The 24,551-nt window shown below is 43.7% G+C and overlaps 1 protein-coding gene across 1 annotated transcript; it reads left to right on the forward strand.

The window, feature by feature from the left end:
* Positions 1-476: 476 nt before the first annotated feature.
* LOC133834246 (myrcene synthase, chloroplastic-like) lies at positions 477-23,485 on the forward strand. Its single transcript, XM_062263785.1, has 7 exons — positions 477-693; positions 1,684-2,074; positions 7,410-7,628; positions 8,193-8,331; positions 8,432-8,683; positions 9,535-9,548; positions 23,269-23,485. Exons 1-7 carry the CDS (start codon positions 477-479, stop codon positions 23,483-23,485), a joined length of 1,449 nt encoding a protein of 482 aa, XP_062119769.1.
* The last annotated feature ends 1,066 nt before the right edge of the window (positions 23,486-24,551 follow it).

Here is a 24,551-nt window from a genome sequence, read left to right on the forward strand (position 1 = left end):
ATCATTAACTCATTATACTAACATTTATATAAATACAAGGCAAAGCAATGAAGAAGATTTCATCCCAAAATATTGTAAAAATGCTGATCATGGCAGTTCAACTCCAATTTATTATTACTCCATCATCACTCCCTATTAGACTAAAAACATCTTCTACTACTGCAAAATCAAGATCAAGATCGAGATCAAGTGCCTGCTACCCCATCCAATGTACTGTGGTCCACAGCCCTAGCTCTACTACTACTACTACTACTGCTACTACAATTATTGATCGACGAACAGCTAACTATGAAGCCTCAATTTGGTCTTTTGATTATATTGAATCTCTCACAAGCGAATATAAGGTGATTTATTTGTTATTAATTTGATCATACAATATATATATACACACATAATGTATGATATATATATATATATATGTGTAGGGAGAACCCTATATAAGTCGATTGAATGAGCTGGAGGGAGATGTGAAAAGAATGCTAGTTGAGATGGAAAACTCTTTACCTCAACTTGAGTTAGTTGATACATTGCAGAGACTTGGATTATCTTACCGTTTTGAGAGTGAAATTAACAATATTTTGAAGGCAAAGTACACCAATATTAATAATATTATTAATAATCCTACTTTTAATTTGTACACCACTGCTCTCGAATTTAGGCTTCTGCGCCAACATGGCCATGCAGTACCTCAAGGTACGTATGCACTACCAAGTACACAAGTACATGATATATATATATATATATATATTTATAACAAGTGATATTAAAATATAATAAATTTTCTATATATTAATAGATAATTGATAATTGTTTGATATCCAATGATATTGATTTGATGGTTTTGGATTGAACAAAATTCCTCCTATCACAATATGAATTTACTAAGTACTGAAATTAATTTTCATATAAATAATTATGGGTTTACACTTTTTTGGACCTTGTGTTTTGTCTCATTATTTGTTTGAATCATGTGCTTTGCTCAACTGAAATCACAAATAATTCACTAAACTAACAATTAAGAACAAAAATAAAATCATTCTGCTTAAAAATTATGTTGTTATATTCAATTTTTTCTTCATCAAAATTAAGTTTAGGGGTCTATTTAAACCATTTTACAAAATATAGGATCCGAAAATAATTTTTTAAAATAAGGTCCAAACAGGTAATCGGAAAAAATACAGGGTCCAAAAAAGTATGATATCTTAAAAATATAAGGTCATTTGATGGTTTTAGATCGAACCATTATTATTGACATTTTATTACTAAGTTTACCGATGTTAGAGCACCACACTAGCTTCTCTACTCTATCTTTCAAAATATATCTCTAATATTTTACATCGCTTCATACATTAGTTTCTCTATATTTTTTCTTTACATCATTTAAATATTATACTTTTAAATACTATATATTCATTATAAATAAAAAGAAAGTAGTAAATATTAACTAAAAATTTCTTTAAAGGATACAAAAACAAAAGCAAAAGCAAAAGCAATAAAATATTAATTAATTTTTTTTGAAGGAGCTCTAAACCCTTCTCTACATTATCTAGAGAGAGAATAGTAAATTTTAGAGAATCTTTAAAATAAAAAATCAATTTATACGTTTGTTACTCATTTCTTCAAATATTTGAAGAATTTTCTACTCTGAAGCGTCTGATGAGAATGCTTAATTAATTATTGCAGAAATTTTTAGTGTTTTTAAGGACGAGACAGGAAAGTTCAAAGCATGCTTGGGTGATGATATTATGGGAGTAATGGCCTTATACGAAGCTTCATTCTATGAGAAAAAAGATGAACCTATTTTGGAGGAAGCTAGGGTTTTCACAACCGAATGTCTCAAAAATTACATGGTGATGATAGGGCAGAAAAATTTATTATTGGATGATAATATGGTATTAGTGAGTCATGCCTTGGAGCTCCCACTTCCCTGGAGGATAACAAGGTCAGAAGCTAGGTGGTTCATTGATGTGTATGAGAGAAGAAAAGACATGAATTCCACTTTGCTTGAGTTTGCCAAACTGGATTTCAACATGGTGCAGTCGATATATCAAGAAGATCTAAAAGATTTATCTAGGTAATAATATAATAATTCTTCTTATTTATATTTTATATATATATATACTGATAAATATATACAAGGGAATTTTCTTATATGAGCTTCACTTTAAGCCCTATCAGTGGGGCCCTCAGTGTTCTCGATCTGTAAACAGTTTTCGGCGCGATTTTTTTTTATAACCGTGTATATGTTAGAAATACTGTTAAGGGTAGTTAATCAGGGATTAGTTGAGCTCCTAATGACTGATTAGTTAGGTTGTTATGAGCTCGTACAGCTGTCTGCAGCTGGCATAACTAATTCGGTTGTAACTGTTTGTTGCCTCTCTATCTATAAATATCAGCTCAGTTAGTCTCAACATCACGTTGAGATCATTTCAGTCATTTTGTCATCTTCATCATATTTCTTGTTTCTCTCGTGTCTCTCATTTTCTCATTCTCTGCTGAATCATTACATGGTATCCGAGCTACACGGTAATGGCGTCTCAAGGAACGACTCACTCCGTTGCTGACAATGCTCAACAAGCTCCCGCCGCCGTCGATCAAGTTCCCCTCCCCAACAACACTCTTCTTCCGCTTCATCTCCGCCTGGATCGTCACAACTACTCCTACTGGCGCGTTTTAGTTATGGCTGCTCTGCGCGCGTACACTCTTGACAGATATGTTCTCGGCACTCTTCCTCAGCCACCGTCGATGATTGCAGGTACGGATAAACCAAATCCTCTTCATGCTCAGTGGATCCGCTTTGATCAGTTCATTATGCATTGGATTCTCAATTTTGTTACTGAAAACATGCTCGGACATGTGGTGCGTTGCCGGACTTCGGCCGAGATCTGGACGATTCTTGCACAACTCTTTGCCACAAAGTCGAAAGCAAGGATACTTCAGATCAAAGGACTCCTCCAGTCCACCAAGAAGGGATCCATGTCGATCGATGACTATCTCTTGAAGATGAAGACCTACGCCGACACTCTCTCTGAAGCAGGAGATCCGATCTCCGACGATAGCTTGTGCTTGTATGTTCTTGGTGGATTAGGACTGGAGTACGAAGCTACAGTAGTCAATCTGACCAACAGATCTGAGCCGCTGACGATCCAAGACGTCCAGTTCAGCCTTCACACGCAAGAAATGCGACTCCAGCAGCATACATCGTCCAACATCGACAATGTCCAAGCCAATCTTGCAGGACTCTCTGTTCGCGATCATAACAAACCTCGTGGACGTGGATCTTGGCGTGGCAACAGACCTCCTAATGGTGGACGTGGATCTGGTCGATCGAGCCGACTGAGCTGTCAGTTATGTGGAAGGACCGGACATACGGTGCATCGTTGCTTTCATCGGTTTGATGTTCATTTTTCAAGTACTCAGCCTCCCAGTGATACGCCCCCAAACAACAACACTGAGTCACCAAATGCCTTGATCTCTGAAGCAACATACACTGACAATGCACCGAGTGCTTGGATCTTTGACTCAGGAGCCACGAACCACATGACTCATGACGATCACGCCATGAAAAATAGAACTGACTACAAAGGGAAAGCAAAGGTAACAGTCGGCAATGGTGAGTCTCTACCTATTTCACATATTGGTTGTAGTTCAATATCTACTATTAAAGCTAATGAGTCTTTAATCCTAAAGGATATATTACTTGTGCCTAATTTGACCAAGAACCTTATTAGTATATCACAGTTCACAAAAGATAACCATGTCATTCTTGAGTTTGATTCCTCTTCCTGTGTTGTCAAGGACAAGAATACGAGGCAAGCACTTCTTCAGGGCTCGCTTCGTGATGGACTCTATACACTTCAGGTCTCAACGTCCAAGTCATCTCTTGCTAATCCATTATCTCAGTCCACTACAATAAAGCCGCCTATCAAGCAAGCTTACAATATAACCACTACAAGCAATGTAGTATCTGATAAGTCTAAAGCTGCTATGATATGGCATTCTCGCTTAGGTCACCCCTCTAAACCTGTACTAGCTAGTGTATTGTCATCAATAAATCCCTCTTTGAAGTGTAAACATGTAGAGTTCTGCGATGCATGCCAAATTGGCAAATTACATCAGTTTACGTTTAAGAGTACGTCTAATAAAACAACTATGCATTTTCAATTAGTACATTCAGATGTATGGGGCCCTTCCTTCTACTCTTCAATTGATGGCTATAGATATCATTTGAGTTTTGTAGACGATTACTCTAAACATGTATGGCTTTATCCAATGAAAGTAAAATCTGAAGTTTTTCTCTTATTCAAGCAGTTTAATGCCTTTGTTGAACGTTCATTTAATACAAAAATTCAAAGCATCCAAACGGATCTTGGGGGTGAATATAGGTCACTGTTTCAGCTGTTTAATGAACTAGGCATCTCTCGAAGGCATTCATGTCCTCACACACATCAACAACAAGGTCGAGTGGAGAGGAAACATAGACATGTTGTTGATGTGGGACTCACTCTTTTAGCCCATGCCAACATGCCACTCAATCTCTGGTGGGAAGCTTTCTCCACTGCTGCTCACTTGATTAATAGGCTCCCCACACCAATCTTAAACAACATCTCACCATATGAAACTCTACACAAATCAAAACCAGATTACACGTTGTTTAAAACATATGGGTGTGCATGTTTTCCCCTCCTTCGCCCATACCAAAATCACAAAGTCTCTTTCAGGTCATCTAAGTGTGTGTTTGTTGGATATAGCTCCCTGCATCGAGGTTACAAGTGTCTACATCCATCAGGAAAACTCTATATTGCACGTAGTGTTACCTTCAATGAATCTGAGTTTCCCTACAGTCTATTATTTCAGTCCCCTCAAACACCACAATCACACAACACCACAAACTCTACTCCTGGCTTTAGTCTTCCCCTAGTGTCACTCAACAAACCAATGCCATCATCCTCACCTAATAGGCCTACAGAGTCACCACAACAGGTCTCTCCAGTGTCAAATTCTTCAGTTCAAAATCACCCCTCTACTCCTTCTTCACCAATCATTAGTACACATGAGTCCCCTGCAACACCAAACTCTTCGGAGTCACAGTCATTGTCCATGTCTCAACACTTAGATATACCAATTGTTCCCCCTTTTATTCCCATATCAGATATACAAATCAGTTTACCAATACCTCCGAACCCCACAAATGGTCATCCCATGGTCACTAGGTCAAAGACAGGCAATCTAAAAATAAAGACTTATTTGGCTAATCTTTCCACTGAACTAGAACCTCTAAATGTGAAAAATGCACTCACTAACCCTTGCTGGAAACAAGCAATGCTCTCTGAATTTCAGGCTTTGCAGGCAAACAATACATGGAGTCTAGTTCCTCACACTCCAGATATGGCTGTCATCAACAACAAATGGATCTTCAGGATCAAGTACAACAGCGATGGCACTATCAATCGACATAAGGCCCGTTTAGTAGCAAAAGGTTTCCAGCAGACTCCAGGCATCGATTTTCTTGAGACATACAGCCCAGTGGTGAAGCCATGCACAATAAGGGTTATGTTTACACTTGCAGCAGCTCATAAGTGGGAAATACAATAAGTCGACATCAATAATGCTTTCTTGAATGGCAATCTTCAAGAAACCGTCTACATGCATCAACCTGAGGGCTTCATCAACTCTACCTTTCCAAACCATGTCTGTCGACTTAACAAAGCAATCTATGGCCTTCGTCAAGCACCTCGTGCGTGGTTTGATCAACTCAAGTCGTATCTGCTCAGCTGGGGTCTTCAACACTCTAAAGCAGATACCAGTTTATTCTTCTCAGTTGGCAATGGCAAGCAACTCTTTGTACTAGTATATGTCGACGACATATTAATCACTGGCAGTGATAGTGCTCAGATACATCGTCTTATAGTGGATCTCAATCTTCGCTTTGCCTTAAAAATACTTGGTCCAGTGCAATACTTCCTTGGTTTTGAGGTCTCGCGAACATCAGACGGTATCTTCTTGAGTCAAGCAAAGTATACTCGTGACTTACTCAACAAGACGAATATGCTAGACTCCAATCCTCAGCCGACCCCCATGTGCCCCAGTTTCAAACTCACACTTGATTCAGGAGTTCCTTTAGCCAATCCAACCTTGTATCGGTCAGTCATAGGCGCTCTACAGTATCTCACACTAACGAGATCGGACATCTCCTTCGCAGTCAATCGCCTGAGCCAGTATCTGAAAGCACCAACGACAATGCACTGGACAGCCTGCAAGAGAGTCCTTCGTTACTTGGCTGGTACACCATCTCAAGCACTTCGTTTCACCAGCAGCTCTTCCCTGGATTTGCATGCTTTCTCTGACGCCGACTGGGCCGGATGTCTTGATGATCGCAAGTCGACATCTGGTTATGTGGTATTCCTAGGAGGCAATCTGATTAGCTGGTGTTCAAAGAAACAATCCGTCATAGCCTGATCGAGTACAGAGTCTGAGTATCGAGCTTTGGCGCTGGCAACTGCAGAACTCATTTGGCTACAATCGCTTTTAGCTGAACTGCGCATCTCTACGTCTGCATGTCCGATTCTGTGGTGTGATAACTTGGGGGCAGGCTCCTTAGCATCGAATCCCGTATACCACGCCCGAACAAAGCATATTGAAGTCAATTTACACTTTGTTCGCGATAGAGTACTGGCCAAGCTTCTGGATGTTCGATATGTCGACTCCGCAAACCAAGTAGCTGATATCTTGACAAAACCATTACCAATAGAACACTTTAACAATCTTTGTAACAAGTTGGGACTTCACTTCTCTATGTCCAACTTGAGGGGGGGTGTTAGAAATACAGTTAAGGGTAGTTAATCAGGGATTAGTTGAGCTCCTAATGACTGATTAGTTAGGTTGTTATGAGCTTGTACAGCTGTCTGCAGCTGGCATAACTAATTCCGTTGTAACTGTTTGTTGCCTCTCTATCTATAAATATCAGCTCAGTTAGTCTCAACATCACGTTGAGATCGTTTCAGTCATTTTGTCATCTTCATCATATTTCTTGTTTCTCTCGTGTCACTCATTTTCTCATTCTCTGTTGAATCATTACAGTATATTATAGTTATTTAGAGCATCCTGCAAATTTTTATAAAATTCCAAATAGTTTATAGTACCAAAAACTAAGTTTAAACATGTTGTTACATGTGTGACTAATTTTTTTAATGGGCGTGGAAAGCAACATGATTGAACCTAGTTTTCGGTACTGTAAACTATTCAAAATTTTCTGAAAATTTGCAGATGCTCTAAATAGCTACAATATACACAGTCGTAAAAAAAATTGTACCGAAAACTATTTACAGGTCGAGAACACTAAGAGCCCCACCAGTATAGCTTAAAGTGAATCCCCATAAAAAATTGTCCTATATATATATAAATTAAAGGTGGGCCAGGCATTCCAAACTTGGAGAGAAATTGGATTTCTTTAGAGATAGAACGATGGAGTGTTTCTTATGGAATGTGGGAGTAACATTTGAGCCAAAATTCAGCTACTTTAGGAGAATGTCTGCAAGATTGTATTATCTAATAGCAGTAGTTGATGATACATATGATGTTTATGGAACATTGGAGGAACTAGAGATTTTCACTAATGCCGTTGAGAGGTTAGTAAGTTAATGCTATTCATATATAATATATATTTTATGAGTGTTGCTAAGATCATTTATTTACAACCGAATGGTATACAAAGTCAACAGATCTCAATGAATAGAAAATAGGATTTATGGCTACACAAACTGATGAGGGTATTTCTAGATCTGGTTCAAGATGAATTGGTGCAGGGAGTTTATTGAAATCATTGAATTTAGAATATGTTGTTATTTGGCACCTTAACATGTCCAACACGTACTACAATTGATTAGCGATACTTCATAATACTTATTATATTAAAATGTGTGGGATCTAATATTAGATTATAACAGTAGCCGTATGTCACTTTCATATAGTGTTGGACACCACTCATATTTGATATATTAATATATCATGATTAAGTTGTCTGTCTGTCTCTATTTAATTAATTAATTAGTATATCTCAAGCTAAATTTTCTCCTACTTTTTTGTGTTTTATTTTGATTAGATTATTAGGTATATCCATGTCATCACAATATTAAGTATTAATTGTACATAAATACATTAATTATAATTAATTAAATTTGTTCCTTAATTAGATGGGATTTGAAAGCCATGGATGATTTACCGGAATATATGCGGATACCTTTCTCTGTTTTATACAATACCATAAATGAAACAGCGTTTGATGTGTTATTAGAGCAAAATTTCATCAACATTGAATACCTCAAAAAATCGGTACGTATATGCATGTACAATTTTTTTTATTTTTCTTTTAGGAAATGTTATTATATTTCTTTTCTCTGATATTTTTCTAGCAAAAAAAATTTGTGTGCAGTGGGTAGAGTTCTGTAAATGTCAACTACAAGAGGCAAAATGGTATTATAGTGGTTACAAACCAAAGTTGCAAGAATATATTGAGAACACATGGATTACAGCAGGAGGACTGGTTCTTCTTGTGCATGCTTATTTCTCTTTTAACAATTCCATTACAAAAGAAAATGTGAAATGCTTGGAAGAATGTTATCCCAACATAATTCGTAGTGGATGCACAGTTTTACGATTAGCTGATGATCTAGGAACATCATCGGTAAGAAGTTACATATCTATATATATTTTAGTATTTTCGGTACATTGTTTGATACCTTTCATAAATTTTCAAAAAATTCTGAATAATTTCGAATGTTGAAATCAGGATATAAATGGTTAGTTTCACGAGTACAATATAAGCTGTTTGAATCATGATTTCGACTTTCGACATTATTGAGAATTTCTTAAGAATTTGTGAGACGTACTGTTGACGCGGTTCTTCGCTAACAGGTAATTAAGAGAAAGAGAGAAAATGATTAGTGCTGAAAATAGAACCGTCATAGATATGAAATCTTAGAGGATGAACTAGGTGACTCAAGACACGATTTTAAGTGGTTCAAAGGTTAAAATCCTTCTACTCCACTAGTCGATATTATTGATATATTCTGGGTGTTTGGTTACAAAGTGCATATCTCTTCGAGACTATTGTTTTTCCAACCCTTATCAACTCCCAGGGTTTCCATATTTATAGGAGAAGGCACCTGGAAGTTGGTAAGGAGGTCATCCCGTGACCTTATTATTTGTCATATCAACTCTGTGACATTCATGATTAATTCCTAAACCTGACACATGAGTATGGTCAAATCGATAGATGAGGAGATAATGGGCCGCACGGCCCAACCCAGTCGTGGGTGTCTGAATACGCACGTTCCTGCTGCGTGTCCGAGAAGTCAGAGAGATATCGGACACGTGATGTCAGATATATGCACGTTTATCTTGCGTGTGTTGACTTTACAAAGGGTCAGAGATCCACGAGAAGCTCGTACCACGAGCTGCTTCCCTGACTCGACCTTCGGCCTCAAGGATTCCTTCCCCCATTCTTGGGCAGCCTTGGAGAGTTCTTGAGGATAGCTCGAGCTAAGGGGGTACGACCTGGAAAACAGGATCTTCGACCTGGGGAAGTTTACGGACTAACCTTGATTAGTCCGAGGCTCGACCTGCTAATCAGTCCATGGGAAAACCAGGGCGTACATCTGCCCCCCAAGCTCCTGCTCGTGGTATATGACGTCATATATAGAAGACCACAGTAGGGGCTTTTAGACTTCCCCACAACCCTTCACATTCCACTTTTTGTGCAGGCGTCTGATACGTGGAACGCTGTGGGTGGTGACGGTACGTTTTACGAGAATCGCATTTAATGGCCTAGTCTAAGCCCAGCCGTCGTTTCGTATTTCGAGTGGAAGGCCTCGGATCCCTCACTAGGGTCATCCAAGAGCCTTCTACACGTGATCCTTCACGTATATAAAAAGGGGGTGGCCACCCTACGCACGGGCCACCCCTTCATTCAAAATTTCTCAAATTTCTTTCCTTCTTCCCTCTCTAACTTTCAGAAAAAGGAAACCCTCACCTTCGTTGCTGCCATTTTCATTGTTCAAGAAGCTTAGGCGCACGAGTTTCTCCGCAACTTTGGAAGCTATCTCACCGACGAAGCTCCTACCAACACATCATTCTCTTCGACCTTCCAACCATATACTGTAAGTTTCTTGACCCTGTTCATTTTGAAAACATGCTACTGTAGCTTAGGTAAAAAATTTACTGTAGTCGCATGCAAGGGTTTTCTGGGTTGCATGGATGAAGAGGGTGACAACCCTCTTTTGGCTAGGACATACTGGTTGTAGGAAATCGCCTTAGAGCCTGGGTTTCAGGATGCTTTTTCTAGGACATTTTCTGGGTAGGAGTTTTGGGAATTTTGGGTGCAAAACCGGGTAGCTTAGGGAACACGCCTCATGGGCGGTTTTGCAATTCCTGCCTACTGAAACTTTCCTCCCAAGGAAAATTTCACTCTGAACCTACTGACACGCGAATTCCGAGTAATCTGGGATCTGTTGGGAGTATACGTGCGTGTTCACTGAACCGCGTGGTTCCACCTCCCACGAGCTGGGCTTTCCTCAGCTCGTGCAAATAATAATTATTCTTCCTCCTGCTTAGGTCGCCTTTTCTAAAATGTTTTCTTGTGTTCACTAGGCGACCAGATGGCTTCAAAAAAGAACCTCCCTCAGAAGAGCGCTGGAAGCTCGGCCTCCCGGCAGGAGAAAGGAAAAGCGGTGATGCCCAGCTCGCCTATCCCCCACTTCGGGCCGGCCGTGGAGAAACAAGTCGAGGTGGCCCCCGACGCATTCTTTGAGGCGGAGAGAATCGTCTCAAAGGTGACCGATCAGGTGAAGATCAACAAACTCTTCCTCACCCACAAGATCCCACTGGGGAAAGCCTTAGTTATAGCCCGACCTGCCGCGGAGGGCGAGCGGAGCTGCACGCCGCTAGACGAATCGTTTGTGGCCTGGAGTGGTGAACACTTCAAGGCAGGGGCCTTCCTCCCCCTGGATCAGTACTTTGCTGATTTCCTGAACTACGTGGGGTTGGCCCCTTTTCAGCTCCCCCCCAACTCCTACCGTCTGCTGGCAGGGTTGAGGTACTTGTTCAAGAAGCAGGAGTGGGAGGTCCCTACTCTTGCTGATATTTTATATTTCTTTTGTCTCAAAGCCAGCCCGGATCAGCGGGGGCGAGGTGACGGGTTTTACTATTTAACCTGTTTTCCCAATACGGTGGCGGTCATCGAGCTGCCAAGCCATCCAAATGACTTCAAGGACCAGTTCTTCATGCCAACTGGGTTCCGGAACTGTGAGCACCATTACTTCAACCGTCCTCGTAAGTGAACCCTGACCTTAGCTCGCCTTTTAAGTGTTATTTTATTTTAGTTCCTCCCGTATTCCATTTTGATCCCAGCCAATCTTGCAGCCATCTACGCGAGGACCGAAAAGTCTGTGACTCTCGGGGGTCAATATGAAACACTAGCGGGCTTGCCCCCAGTGAAAAGGACTATCGCGTGCTCATGACGGACGAGACGATGGTGTTCTGCAAACTGATTTTTCCAAATCAAACTCTGAACCTGAAGAGGCCTCGGGGGCCGCCCCCAGCTCGAGCAAATAGACCTATCACAGTGGAGGAGGTCGCGGAAGAGGAGGACGAGGAGGACGAAATGGCTGAAGTTCCGCTCGTGAGGAATAGGAAGAGGAATTTGGAGGTCGCCCAAGGGATGGATGAGGAGAGGGTCCAATCCGAAGCAGCTGCGGGTCCTTCCGTCCAAGGTAACCCTTTCTTGCTTAGGAATGTAGATAGGGCCACTGCGGACCCCCGGCTGGTTAGGTTCAATCCTAGGCAGATCGTCCATCGTCACCGAAGGAACCCGGACCTGAACACACTCCTGCTCCATTGTGTTGACTGGCTCGTGTTGGATCACCAAGATAGTCGGCCTAAGGGTACCATAGTTGTAGATAACACCCTAGCTTTTAGGTCGATCATTTTTTAGGAGTATGGGATCAATTTACGCACATGGCCATCACTCCAGAGAGGTATCTATGCCCCGGGACTTAGGCAGTATGTAGAAGAGTCTAGTCCCAAGTTAGAACCGGACCCGGAACTTACGCATGTTCGGGAAATAATCGTCTTAGGTTCTTCCAGCTCGGGGGGTAGGGCTCCTTTAGTATTCGTGTACTCCTCGCCTTTAACCTTTTGCTTTTATTTCTGCCTGATTGCTAACTTGTAATAACCATGTTTTTTGTTTTCGCAGAAGAGATGTCTCAGCCCGAGGATAGTCTGCGGGACATAGACTTCGGGGGGAGTCCCCCGGCGGGGCCAAGATTGAAAAGGCTCCGAGGGTCCAAGAGCACGGCTGGGGGCTCCACCAAATCTCCGGCAAAGGAGAAGGAGAAAACCCCACCATCACAGGTCGGGGGGGCAATTCTTCTTGCTGGCGGAACAGGACACATGCCCCCGCCGACCCAGCGATCTCCATCAGCCGTCCAGGACGTGGGAACGGAGGTCGTGACCCCGGCTGCAGTGGCCCCTGGCATACGCATCACGGTCGACGCCCAGGATCTGGAGAAGATCCCAGAAGCCTTTCGGGGGACGGTGTATGAATCGGCAAGCTATGCCGTCAAACATTTCTACAAGTTCAAAGAGAAGGAGCTCGGGGCTATTGAGACATTGAGCCCGGTCCACGTAATAGAGTCATCGATGGACATGACTCTAACGGTAAGCTGCCCCACTCTTTTAAGGCTTTTATCCCTTACACACCGCCTTATTTTTCCACTTAGCCGATTTATCTCCCATTTCTCGCAGGGCATCGCTGCCGTACACCGAGGCATCACCAGGGCCAGAGCTCAGCTCGAGGAGATGAGGGTTGGCCGCCAGGCCGCCCTTCAGGAGGCTCAGGTGGCGAAAGATGCGCTGGCGAGCTCGAAGCCGATTTAGAGAGGACCCGCTCGAAGGTCAAAGAGCTTGAGACATCCCTTGCCACCTCGCGAACTGACCTCGAGGCAGCGAAGACCGAGGCCCAGGCCGCCCTTGAAGCTGAACGGGCCACCTCGGAACAGTCCATGCAGGAACTGTTCTATCACTGCTGGGCCCACAACCCGTAGGCTGACTTCTCCTTCATGCCGTCGGGTCTCTGGGCGCGCTTGTTGGTGAAGTTCCAAGCCCTCTTTGACAAAGAGATGCCGCCCTCGGAGATTGGGGAAGCCTCTAGTGCGGCGGAGCAGGATGAGACCGCGACCTCCAAGGGGCCGACCGACGGGGCTTAGGGCGTTTTTTCTTCTCTTTATTTTGAAGTATTTTATGTAATCTTTAGCACGAGGTATTTTTTCCTCGAGACAATTTGCCTTGCAATTTTTACTTGTGTATTTCTTCATGCTTTCGGCTATAATACACATATTTTGTTGTTTGATAAACTTAGTTCGTGTTAACCGTTATTTATATCCCGAGCCCTTTAAGAAGAACCACAATCAATAAATTTACGTTAACTTCTAAGTTTTATGACCTGGTTAAAACCAGGAGCTTATTTTGAAAACTTAGTTCGCGTTAACTTTTTATCCATATCTCGTGCTCCTTAAGAAGACACACGATCAATAAATTTAAGTTAACTTCTAAGTTTTATGACCCGGTTAAAACCAGGAGCTTATTTTGAAAACTTAGTTCGCGTTAACTTTTTATCCACATCTCGTGCTCCTTAAGAAGAAACACGATCAATAAATTTAAGTTAACTTCTAAGTTTTATGACCTGGTTAAAACCAGGAGCTTATTTTGAAAACTTAGTTCGCGTTAACTTTTTATCCATATCTCGTGCTCCTTAAGAAGAAACACGATCAATAAATTTAAGTTAACTTCTAAGTTTTATGACCCAGTTAAAACCAGGATAGGACTTAGTTCGCGTTAACCCTTATACATTGAAAAGAATCAACACCTAAGTCGTTAAGGAGACCTGGTTATATCCAGGTACCATATGCCCCCCAAGTAACTGGGAAGGGGTCTTTCGTGGTTACTTTAAGATTACACTTGCAAATAAAAAGAAAAACTTGATTTTTATTAATACATAAGAAGTGGCCTTCCAGGCCTTACAAGTGGATCATTGATAATATTTCTTCAAGTGGATGGCGTTCCAAGTCCGTAGGACTACCCCTCCATCAAGTCGAGCTAACTTATAAGTTCCTTCCTTGATGACTTCAATGACCTGGTATGGTCCTTCCCAGTTCGGTCCCAAGACTCCATCCTTGGGATCTTTTCCGGCCAGGAAAACTCTTCTTAGGACCAAGTCGCCAATGCTAAAGGTACGTTTTTTGACTTTAGTGTTATATTAGCGAGTGATCTTTTGCTGGTAATGGGCGAGCTAGAGTTGCGAATCCTCTCGCCTTTCATCGATAAGGTCTAGTGAATGGCATAGGAGCTCGTGGTTCCCATCTTGGCCGTACGACCGGACTCTATGCGACAGAACTTTAATTTCCACGGGGAGGACTGCTTCACTCCCAAAGGTTAGGGAGAAAGGAGTGTGACCCGTAGGAGTTCGATGCGAGGTCTGGTATGCCCAAAGGACCTGGGGGAGCTGTTCTGGCCAGACCCCCTTTGCCTCATCTAGCCTCTTCTTGAGGCTCGCCTTGAGAGTTTTGTTGACAGCCTTGACCTGGCCGTTTGCTTGAGGATAGGCCACAGAGGAGAAGCTTTTCACAATCCCGTGCCTTTCACAAAACTCAGTGAACAGGTCGCTGCCGAACTGAGTGTCGTTTTCGGAGACAATCTTCTTCGGCAGGCCGAACCGACAGATGATGCTTTTAACCACAAAGTCGAGTACCTTCTTTGATGTTATTGTTGCCAACGGCTCTGCCTCGGCCCACTTAGTAAAGTAGTCGATGGCTACCACGGTGTAGTGGACCCCGCCCTTTCCGGTAGGCAGGGCGCCTACTAAATCTATCCCCCAAACGACGAATGGCCAAGGGGCCGAGATCATTTTTAGTTCGACCGGAGGAGCCCGTGCAACTGCAGCGAAGCGTTGGCACTTGTCGCACTTTTTCACATATGAAATCGAGTCTCTGGACAGAGTTGGCCAGAAATACCCCTGCTTGAGAACCTTTAAGGCCAGGCTTTGCCCCCCAGCATGGTCTCCGCAGGATCCTTCGTGAATGTCCTGTAAGATGGCCTAAGCCTCACCTGGATGAACGCACCGGAGGAGAGGTAGGGAGTGTCCATGTCGGTATAGCACACCATCGACCAGCGTGTACCTCGGAGCTTGATACAAGATTCGCCGTGCATCGTTACGCTCTTCAGGCAGCTTGCCCTCGACGAGATACTCAAGAATGGGGGTCATCCAGGTCGGCCTGACATCAATCATCTCGACCTCTGCCCGATCTCCTTCTATACTTGGTTCTTTCAAAAAATTTATTGGTACCAATCCCATAGTTTCTGTCTCTCCCGAGGTGGTGAGTTTGGCGAGAGCATCTGCGTTGGCGTTCTGTTCCCGAGGTATCTGTTCGATCGATCCTCGCTCAAATGCGGGTAGCTCAGTTTTTACCTTCGCCAAATAGGCGGCCATCTTGGGTCCCCGCGCCTAATATTCGTCCAGAACCTGGTTTACCACGAGCTGGGAGTCACTGAAGCACTGGACGGAGCTCGCCTTTAACTCCTGAGCTACCCTTAGCCCAGCCAACAAAGCTTCGTACTCTGCCTCATTGTTGGACGCCTTGAACCCGAACCTTAGCGCCGAGTGAAACCTGTGTCCCTCGGGGGATATTAGAATGATTCCAGCCCCGGAGCCGCTCTCGTTAGATGAGCCATCAACGAAGATCTTCCACGACGAACGCGGCGAGGCGACTTGAGGTAGGCCTTCTGATGGATCCTCCTGGAATCCCGTGCACTCCGCCACGAAGTCAGCCAACGCCTGACTTTTTATGGCAGTTCGTGGAGTATAAAAAATCTCGAACTGACTGAGCTCGACCGCCCATTTTAACAAACGTCCCGATGCTTCAGGCTTTTGCAAAACCTACCTTAGAGGCTGATCGTTCATGACGTGTATCGAGTGGGACTGGAAATACGGTCTGAGCTTTCGCGAGGCCGTGATTAGGCAAAACGCCAGTTTTTCCATCAATGGGTACCGTGATTCTGCTCCGAGGAGTCTCTTGCTGATATAGTAAACTGGCTTTTGAACTTGGTCCTCTTCTCGTACCAGCACGGCGCTAGCTGCATCCCCAGTGACTGCCAGGTAGAGGAAAAGAGGCTCTTCCGCCCTGGGTTTGGACAGAACGGGCGGTTCAGCCAGATGCGCCTTCAGATCAAGGAATGCGCTTTCGCACTCTATTGTCCACTCAAACTTCTTGTTTCCCCGGAGCAGGTTTTAGAAGGGAAAACACTTGTCGGTCGACTTGGAAATGAACCGGTTGAGTGCTGCCACTCTTTCTGTGAGGCCTTGGACGTCTTTCCGCGACCTAGGGGAAGGAAGCTCGAGCAGTGACCTGATTTTGTCGGGGTTTGCCTCGATTCCTCGGGTATTGACTATGAACCCCAGGAATTTCCCTGATGCAACACCGAACGTACATTTCTGAGGATTGAGCCTCATGCCGTATTCCCGTAGTATTTTAAAACATTCTTCCAAGTCGGAAACATGGTTGCCGGTAGCCTTGGATTTGACGAGCATGTCATCAACATACACTTCCATGTTCTTTCCGATCTGGTCCGCGAACATTCTATTTACTAGCCTCTGGTAGGTAGCTCCGGCATTCTTCAGGCCAAAAGGCATGACCTTATAGCAATAGACATTCGTTGGGGTCATGAAGCTGGTATGCTTCTGGTCCGCCGGGTTCATCGCGATCTGATTGTAGCCTGAGTACGCGTCCATGAAGGACATGAGCTCGTGCCCCGCCGTAGCATCCACCAGCTGATCGATCCTAGGCAATGGAAAGCAATCCTTGGGGCAGACTTTATTCAGGTCGGAGAAATCAATGCAAGTCCGCCACTTCCCGTTGGGCTTTGGAACTAGCACGGGGTTGGCGACCCAAATTGGAAATTTGGCTTCGCGGATAAATCCACACTTTTTGAGCCGGGCCACTTCTTCTTCTAGGGCCGCAGCTCGGGTTGTTCCTAAACGCCTTTGCTTTTGAGACTTGGCAGGAACGCTTTTATCCAGATGGATTGTGTGCATGATGACACTCGGACTGATCCCCACCATTTCCTCGTGGGACCATGCGAATACGTCCAAGCTATTCTTCAGAAACGTAATCAGCTCTGCCTTTCTCTGGTCGCAGAGGTTCTTCCCAAGCTTAACCGTCCGTGACGGATTTTGTTTATCAATGTTCACCTCCTCGAGCTCCTCAATAGCCTGGTGCTCGGATCTGTCCTCGCCTACTCGGGGGTCAATGTCTTCACTAAGGGCGACACTTTCCCCTTGGGCGTTTTGAGGTTTTTCAATCTCAGGAGCCCCTAAGGGCTCCTGGGATTCCTCTTCACTCGAAATGGGCATAGCCAGCTGCCCGAGTTTGGACTTTCCCTTCATGGAAATGCTGTAGCATTCCCTGGCAGCGAGTTGATCGCCCTTGATGGTGCAGATCCCTGTCGAAGTAGGGAATTTCATGGCGAGGTGTCGAATGAAAGTGATGGCCTCGAAGGCTATGAGTGTAGGTCGGCCCAAAATGGCGTTGTAGGCAGCGGAGCAGTCAATGACCACGAACTCAAGTAGCTTGGAGACTGTCCGAGACTCTTCTCCTAGGGTGATCACCAGCTCGATCGTCCCTATCGCTGCCGATCCTTCTCCCGAAAAACCATATAGCATCATGGAGGTCGCCTTTAGCTCGGCGACGGTTAGACCCATCTTTTCTAATGTGGATCAGAATAGGAGGTTCACCGAGCTTTCGTTGTCCACCAACACTCTCCTCACTTTCCGGTTGGCGAGCTAGACTGCTACGACCAACGGATCAATATGGGGGAATTGGACATGGCCTGCATCTTCCTCTGTAAAAGTAATCGGTTGCTTCTCTAACCGCTACTGTTTTGGATGACGCTGCTCTAGGACGAACTCCGCTCCGTTGTGGGCCTTTAACTCATTCACATACCTCTTCTGGGCGCCTCTGCTCGTGCCAGCCATGTGCGGTCCTCCAGAGATGGTGGATATCTCCCCTTCGACCACGGGAGGAGGGACGTCCTGATCTACCCGAGGCCCGGGCTGACTAGATGGGACTTTTGGAGCGGGTCGACCCGCTGGGACCCTGTTTCGCGAATATTGCGCCAAGGGGCCTGCTCGGATGAGAGTCTCTATCTCATCTTTTAGATGCCTGCAGTCGTCGGTATTGTGGCCGACGTCGTTATGGAAACGGCAGAATTTCGAAGTATCTCTCTTTCCCTTGTGGTGTTTCAATGGTTCCGGCCTCTTCCAGGGGACCCGAGTAGAGTTGGCCAGAAAGATGCTTTCCCTGGACTGGGTGAGCTCGGTATATGCTGTGAACACGGGCTTGAACTTATCTACGGACTTATTCTTCTTTTGACCGTGCTGGCTGTTTTCACCATTCCCCTTTCTTTTGCCACCACCGGGCTGATTGTTCTGCGCGACGTCGGGGATCGCCACCACGATCTCTGTCCCTGCTCCCGCGGGCTTCTCAGGAACCTGGCTGGTCCCCGCGGCTGAAGCCTCGGCTTCTTCCAAGTTTATCCACTCTTGGGCTCTGTTAAGGAATTCGTTAACCGAGCTGACTCCCTTCCTCTGAATATCTTTCCACAGGTCTCCCCCGACCAAGATTCCAGTTCTCATGGCCATGAGCTTAGAGCTATCGTCAGCGTCTCGAGCTCGAGCAGCGACATTCGCGAATCTGCTCAAGTAGACCTTCAGCGTCTCCCCGGGCTGCTGTCTCACGTTAGCTAGGGAATCAACTTGGACTCGGGCGGCCTGGGAGGCGCGGAACGCCCTTTTGAAGTCAGCTGAGAAAGTCTTCCAGGAGCTGATTGACTGTCTTTTACTCTGCTTGAACCACTGTCTGGCAGGTCCAGTCAGTGTGGAAGGGAAGATCAAGCAACGAAGCTCTGGGCCAATGTTATGGGCCATCATTAGGGTGTTGAACATCCCTAAATGGTCCGACGGGTCCCCGTCCCCGTTAAACTTTGACAAGTGGGGCATACGGAAACCAGATGGGTATGCCGTCGCTGCTATATTGGGGGCGAAGAGTTCCATTTCGTCGCCCGAATCATACTCGTCTTTTTCTTTTTCTGTTAGGAGCTTCCTCATCAGTTCCTCCATCTGAGTTAGGCGCTCGAGGGTTTGGTCCTGAGGTCCTGGGTTATTCCGGGGCTGTTCCACAGCTCCGGACCCATTGTACATATTAGGCGGGTTGTTGTCCCTCCTATCTTGAGATATGTTATTTGGGACATTCCCTCCGTTATGTACTTCGGATCGGACTCCCACCCAGCGGGTCGGGCTACCATCTCTAGCTCTGTCCTCTCTGTGAGAGTTGAGGCGATCTCGAAGGTCGCCTCCCTGGGTGGTCTGGTGGCTCTGTGCCGAACTCAGTCGCTGACGCAGGTCTCCTCCGGAGAGATCACTCCGGCGGCTGCCGGTCCAATGACTCCTGCTGGACAGGCTCGGAGTGCGTTTGTGGTGGTGAGGACCTGAGGTTTCTCCAGGCGCCCTACTATGCCGGGAAGGTCCCGCTGACGGTGGGTTTCTCCTACTACTTTCGTAAGCCGGGATGTCTCGGACGGGCTGAGGAGACGGATATCTGATTGGAGAAGGAGGATGCCTGACTGGGGAGGCGATCCTAGTTCTGTCTGGACGGATCAAATTTGGTGGGGGCCTTTCGGCCCTGCCAGCTTGCTGGTCCCGCTCTGGGCGAGCTGGACGAGGCGTAGGACGGTCTCCTGGGACGGGTTGACGTCGCTGGCCCTCCCCGGATCTCCTTCGGGAATTTCCTCGAGCTCTCCTGGGCGTTCTCGAGGAAGGTTGAGAGCTAGGAGTTGACGTCCTGACCGAACGGCTGTATTGCTGTTGTCCGATCCCAGGCATTTCCCTGAAGTTTGCCTCTTGATGGTGTGATGAAGGGGTGGAGTTGTCTGCATGAGGCCTACCCAACCGACTATGCCTGGGCCGATTACCCCGGTGAGACTTAGGAGCCTCACCTTGCCTCTCTCCAGCGTTAACGTTGGTTGTGAGAGGGGGTAGCCGGGCCAGAATATCCTGGATTTGCCGACTAGCAGTCGCTAACTGGCTCCTCAGCTGAGCGTTCTCCATCTCCACCGCAGTATAATAACACGGGTTCGGATTAGGTGGCCGGGGCGCTGAACTACCAGTATCGTCTTGGCCCGCCGGCTGCTTTCCTGGCCTCTGTTGGACTTCAGGAATTTGTTCATCAAGGATGGCAATATGGTGGGCCTCCTGCCCATCCCGCTGCTCTGTTTCGTTGCCATGCCTGGATCGAGTGGTCACCATAATTGGATGTTTGTGGCAGCACTAATTGAACTTGCTCTCAATGAAAGTGTAGAGTCCAAGAACTTTACTTAGCTAATTGTTAGTAGTATTATAGTATATTTAGTGTTATCTTTGTTACTTTGGATTTTTGGTTCAGACCGGGAGTTATTTGGACACTCATAGTAGTACTTATAGATTTTCTAAGTTTAACCTATAGTTTAAGAATATTAAGTATAACCTAAGGTTTGATTAATGTGACTGATATTAAGGATTATATTATTATATTATAAGGTTTAGACATCAACCAATAGGATTTTAAGCACATGTTATGAATGGTAATTAAGGATTAAGTATTTTTGAGGATTAAATTAAATAAGGGTAAAGTTTGAATGTTATAGGGTCAGTCAGCAGCTTTGAGTACGTTGAGGGCTTAGTCAAGGCTGTTTACTCCATTCAAACTTAGCTAAAAATGTGTAAATTCGTGTTTAAATATTCAGCGTATGCCGATATATCGCAGCTATAGGGGGCGATATATCGCAGCACGTAGATACGGAAAACACGAATCGATGCACGGTCGCCTCGGGAACAAAGGTCCAGGCGATATATCGCCTATAGGGGGCGATATATCGCCTCCACCAGCATGTTTTCAAATACTTTTGAATTCTTTTCCTTTCAGCCATTCAAACTCCTTCAACAGTCCAGCATCTTCTGAACGAGTCTTCAGCCTCTGCTGAACGATTATTCAAATGATTTTCACCTAAAAAGCCATTATTTTTATTCAAGTAAAATCAAGATACTTTCACTCCCAAACTCTATAAATAGGACCTAGTACCCAGCCATTATTCACCTTTTGCTCTAAGTTCAGAAGCTGCTAGTGTTAAGTGAGTGTGAGAGTGTAAACACCTGGTTTGGGAAAATCATAAGCTTAAACATCATAAGCTTATCAAACACTTTGGGAAGTGAGGTTCTATAGTATTTCGGTTGAGGTGTAGATTGGTCTTTCAAGTCTTTGAGGTAACCAAAACTCTAGTTCATTTCTGTATTATGTTATTTTCTTCCTCATAGTCTTCTACTCAATCTCTAACCTTAATCTTCATTTTGGTTAGGGGATCTAAGTTCTTGAAGCGCATAAGTTTGGTAAGTGTGACTTTTAATGGTTTAGTCTTTCCATCCCTTTCATTTCATCTCCTTTCTTCTTTAGACTCACTCTTTCTTATGGTTTTAGGAGTGTTCCAAAAAGTCCCAACTCAGTCCATTATATCCCGGTAACTTTGGTAAGGAAAATAGGCTAGAATCAATATGTTATATGCTTATGTTATCTTATGTTTTATGTTGTTAAATGTGTTATGATATGTATGCATGTATGTTTGTAGGCTTGGGCATATGACCCATATGACTAACAAGACCCCAAATGGGTTATGGGCATATGACCTACTTAGCTAGTAGGACCCCACTAATCCCATGGGCATATGCTTGTTTAGTCTATGGGACCCCAAGTAATAATGGCCATTATAATAAGTGTATGTTATATGTATTATGTTAAGTCTTTATGTTTTCTTATGAAATTATGTATATGACGTTGTGTTAGATTTTCCTTACTGGGCATTAGGCTCACTCCTTTCTGTTTATGTGCAGGAAAATAAGCTTAGAGGCGGTAAGATTCGTGGCGCTTGGAGGATGTGTATCGATGATGAATGGAGTCAAGGGGCCGAGCGTTAATCGATTCGAGGATGTAGTTTCGGTTTTATGTCTTTTTATATGTATTTTTCGCACTAATTATGTAATGTTTTATTATTTTAAATTATGTTTTTGTTTTAAAGACAATGGGATCCCATATCCGTTTTGGTATTTACTTTGTAAGTAACTCTTATTTTTATAAGTTACTTAATGAAATTATGGTATTTTCGCAAATGTAAGTTCTTTTAAGGATTTTATGTATAGTTTCGCTAATGGTCCAAATAGTCTAGAGTAGTGGGTCATTACAGAAAGCACCAAACTGTTGACGCGGTTCTTCGCCAACAGGTAATTAAGAGAAAGAGAGAAAATGATTAGTGCTGAAAATAGAACCGTCACAGATATGAAATCTTAGAGGATGAACTAGGTGACTCAAGACACGTTTTTAAGTGGTTCAAAGGTTAAAATCCTTCTACTCCACTAGTCGATATTATTGATATATTCTGGGTGTTTGGTTACAAAGTGCATATCTCTTCGAGACTATTATTTTTCCAACCCTTATCAACTCCAAGGGTCTCCATATTTATAGGAGAAGGCACTTGGAAGTTGGTAAGGATGTCATCCCGTGACCTTATTATTTGTCATATCAACTCTGTGACATTCATGATTAATTCCTAAACCTGACACATGAGTATGGTCAAATTGATAGATGAGGAGATAATGGGCCGCACGGCCCAACCCAGCCGTGGGTGTCTGAATACGCACGTTCCTGCTGCGTGTCCGAGAAGTCACAGAGATATCGGACACGTGATGTCAGATATAGGCACGTTTATCTTGCGTGTGTTGACTTTACAAAGGGTCAGAGATCCACGAGAAGCTCGTACCACGAGCTGCTTCCCTGACCCGACCTTCGGCCTCAAGGATTCCTTCCCCCATTCTTGGGCAGCCTTGGAGAGTTCTTGAGGATAGCTCGAGCTAAGGGGGTACGACCTGGAAAACAGGATCTCCGACCTGGGGAAGTTTACGGACTAACCTTGATTAGTCCGATGCTCGACCTGCTAATCAGTCCGTAGGAAAACGAGGGCGTACACGTACCTACCACTATATTTTACACTATCGTATAAGAAAAGGAGATATATATTGATTTGACATATTTGATCAAGTTTCTCAACAATAATATATTGTCTTATTGGTCAAATGAAAAGAGGTGATGTTCCCAAATCAATCCAATGTTACATGCATGACACAGGTGCTTCTGAAGACGAAGCTCGTGAGCATATCAAGTTTTTCATAAATGAAACATGGAAGGAGATGAATAATAATGAAGATGAAGATAACTCTAGTTTCTCAAAAGAATTTGTTCAAGTTTGCAAAAATCTTGGTAGGACAGCACAATTCATATACCAATATGGTGATGGATAGGGTTGGAAATTTTCGATACGACACGATGACACGACTCGAAAACGACACGAAATAAATGGGTTTGGGTGACACATTTAATTTTCGTGTCATAATCGTGTCGACACGTTTATTAAACGTGTCATTTTCGGGTCAACCCGCTTAACCCGAAAATGACACGCTTAAGACACGTTTAAGATTATATAAACATTTTAATTTATTTATATTATGTTAATCGTGTCAATTTCGTGTCGTGTCATTACATGTTTAATTGTGTATTAATCGTGTCAGTTTTAGATTTGTGTCAAATGACAAATTTATTAAACGTGTTATCGTGTCGACACGTGTGACCCGCTAAGATAATCGTGTCGTGTACGGGTTTGAATTTCTGACACGAATAATAATCGTGTCGTGTACGGGTTTACTCTAATCGTGTCGTGTCATAATCGTGTCGACACGATTATGACACGATAACACGAATTGCCACCCCTAGTGATGGATTCGCTTCTCAGGGTAATCTATCAAAGGAACGTATCACAAAATTGATAATTAATCATATTCCCTTATGATCGATTTGAAATGGTGTTGACAATTTAAACCAAAATATATAAAAACAACTATATCTTGTGTAGTTATTTTTCCTTAGTTTTATATCTTGTGCTATAAAACAACTATAATTGTATTGAGTAGTAGTAGTAGCATTCATCTATTTTGTTATATTGTGGGTTCTTTTACTTCATGAATTTTATGTGTTAAGATGTTAAATATATATTAATTACAGTTGTTCCTTTCAAGTTTTCTCCTTTAAACTAATCTCCATATAGTTGTTTTATTTAAAATGGAAAGCAAAGTAAAATATAATTGGTTTTTCATTAATAAATATATAAAACATATAAAGTTTTCAGTAATATCTAAAACATTTCATTAATGTAAAATTGCAAAATAAATTATTATTTTGCAATTTTTCGATCTCTTCGTGAAATCTCTCTTGTTCACGAACATGAGATGCAACAGAGATGCGTTGACATACATGTCAGTGGAGGAATTAGCAATTTTGGGTGAATGGTGGTGTTTTTCTCCTCTTTTGGCT

Source organism: Humulus lupulus, chromosome 5 (assembly GCF_963169125.1).
Source record: "Humulus lupulus chromosome 5, drHumLupu1.1, whole genome shotgun sequence".
Taxonomy (NCBI): Eukaryota; Viridiplantae; Streptophyta; class Magnoliopsida; order Rosales; family Cannabaceae; genus Humulus; species Humulus lupulus.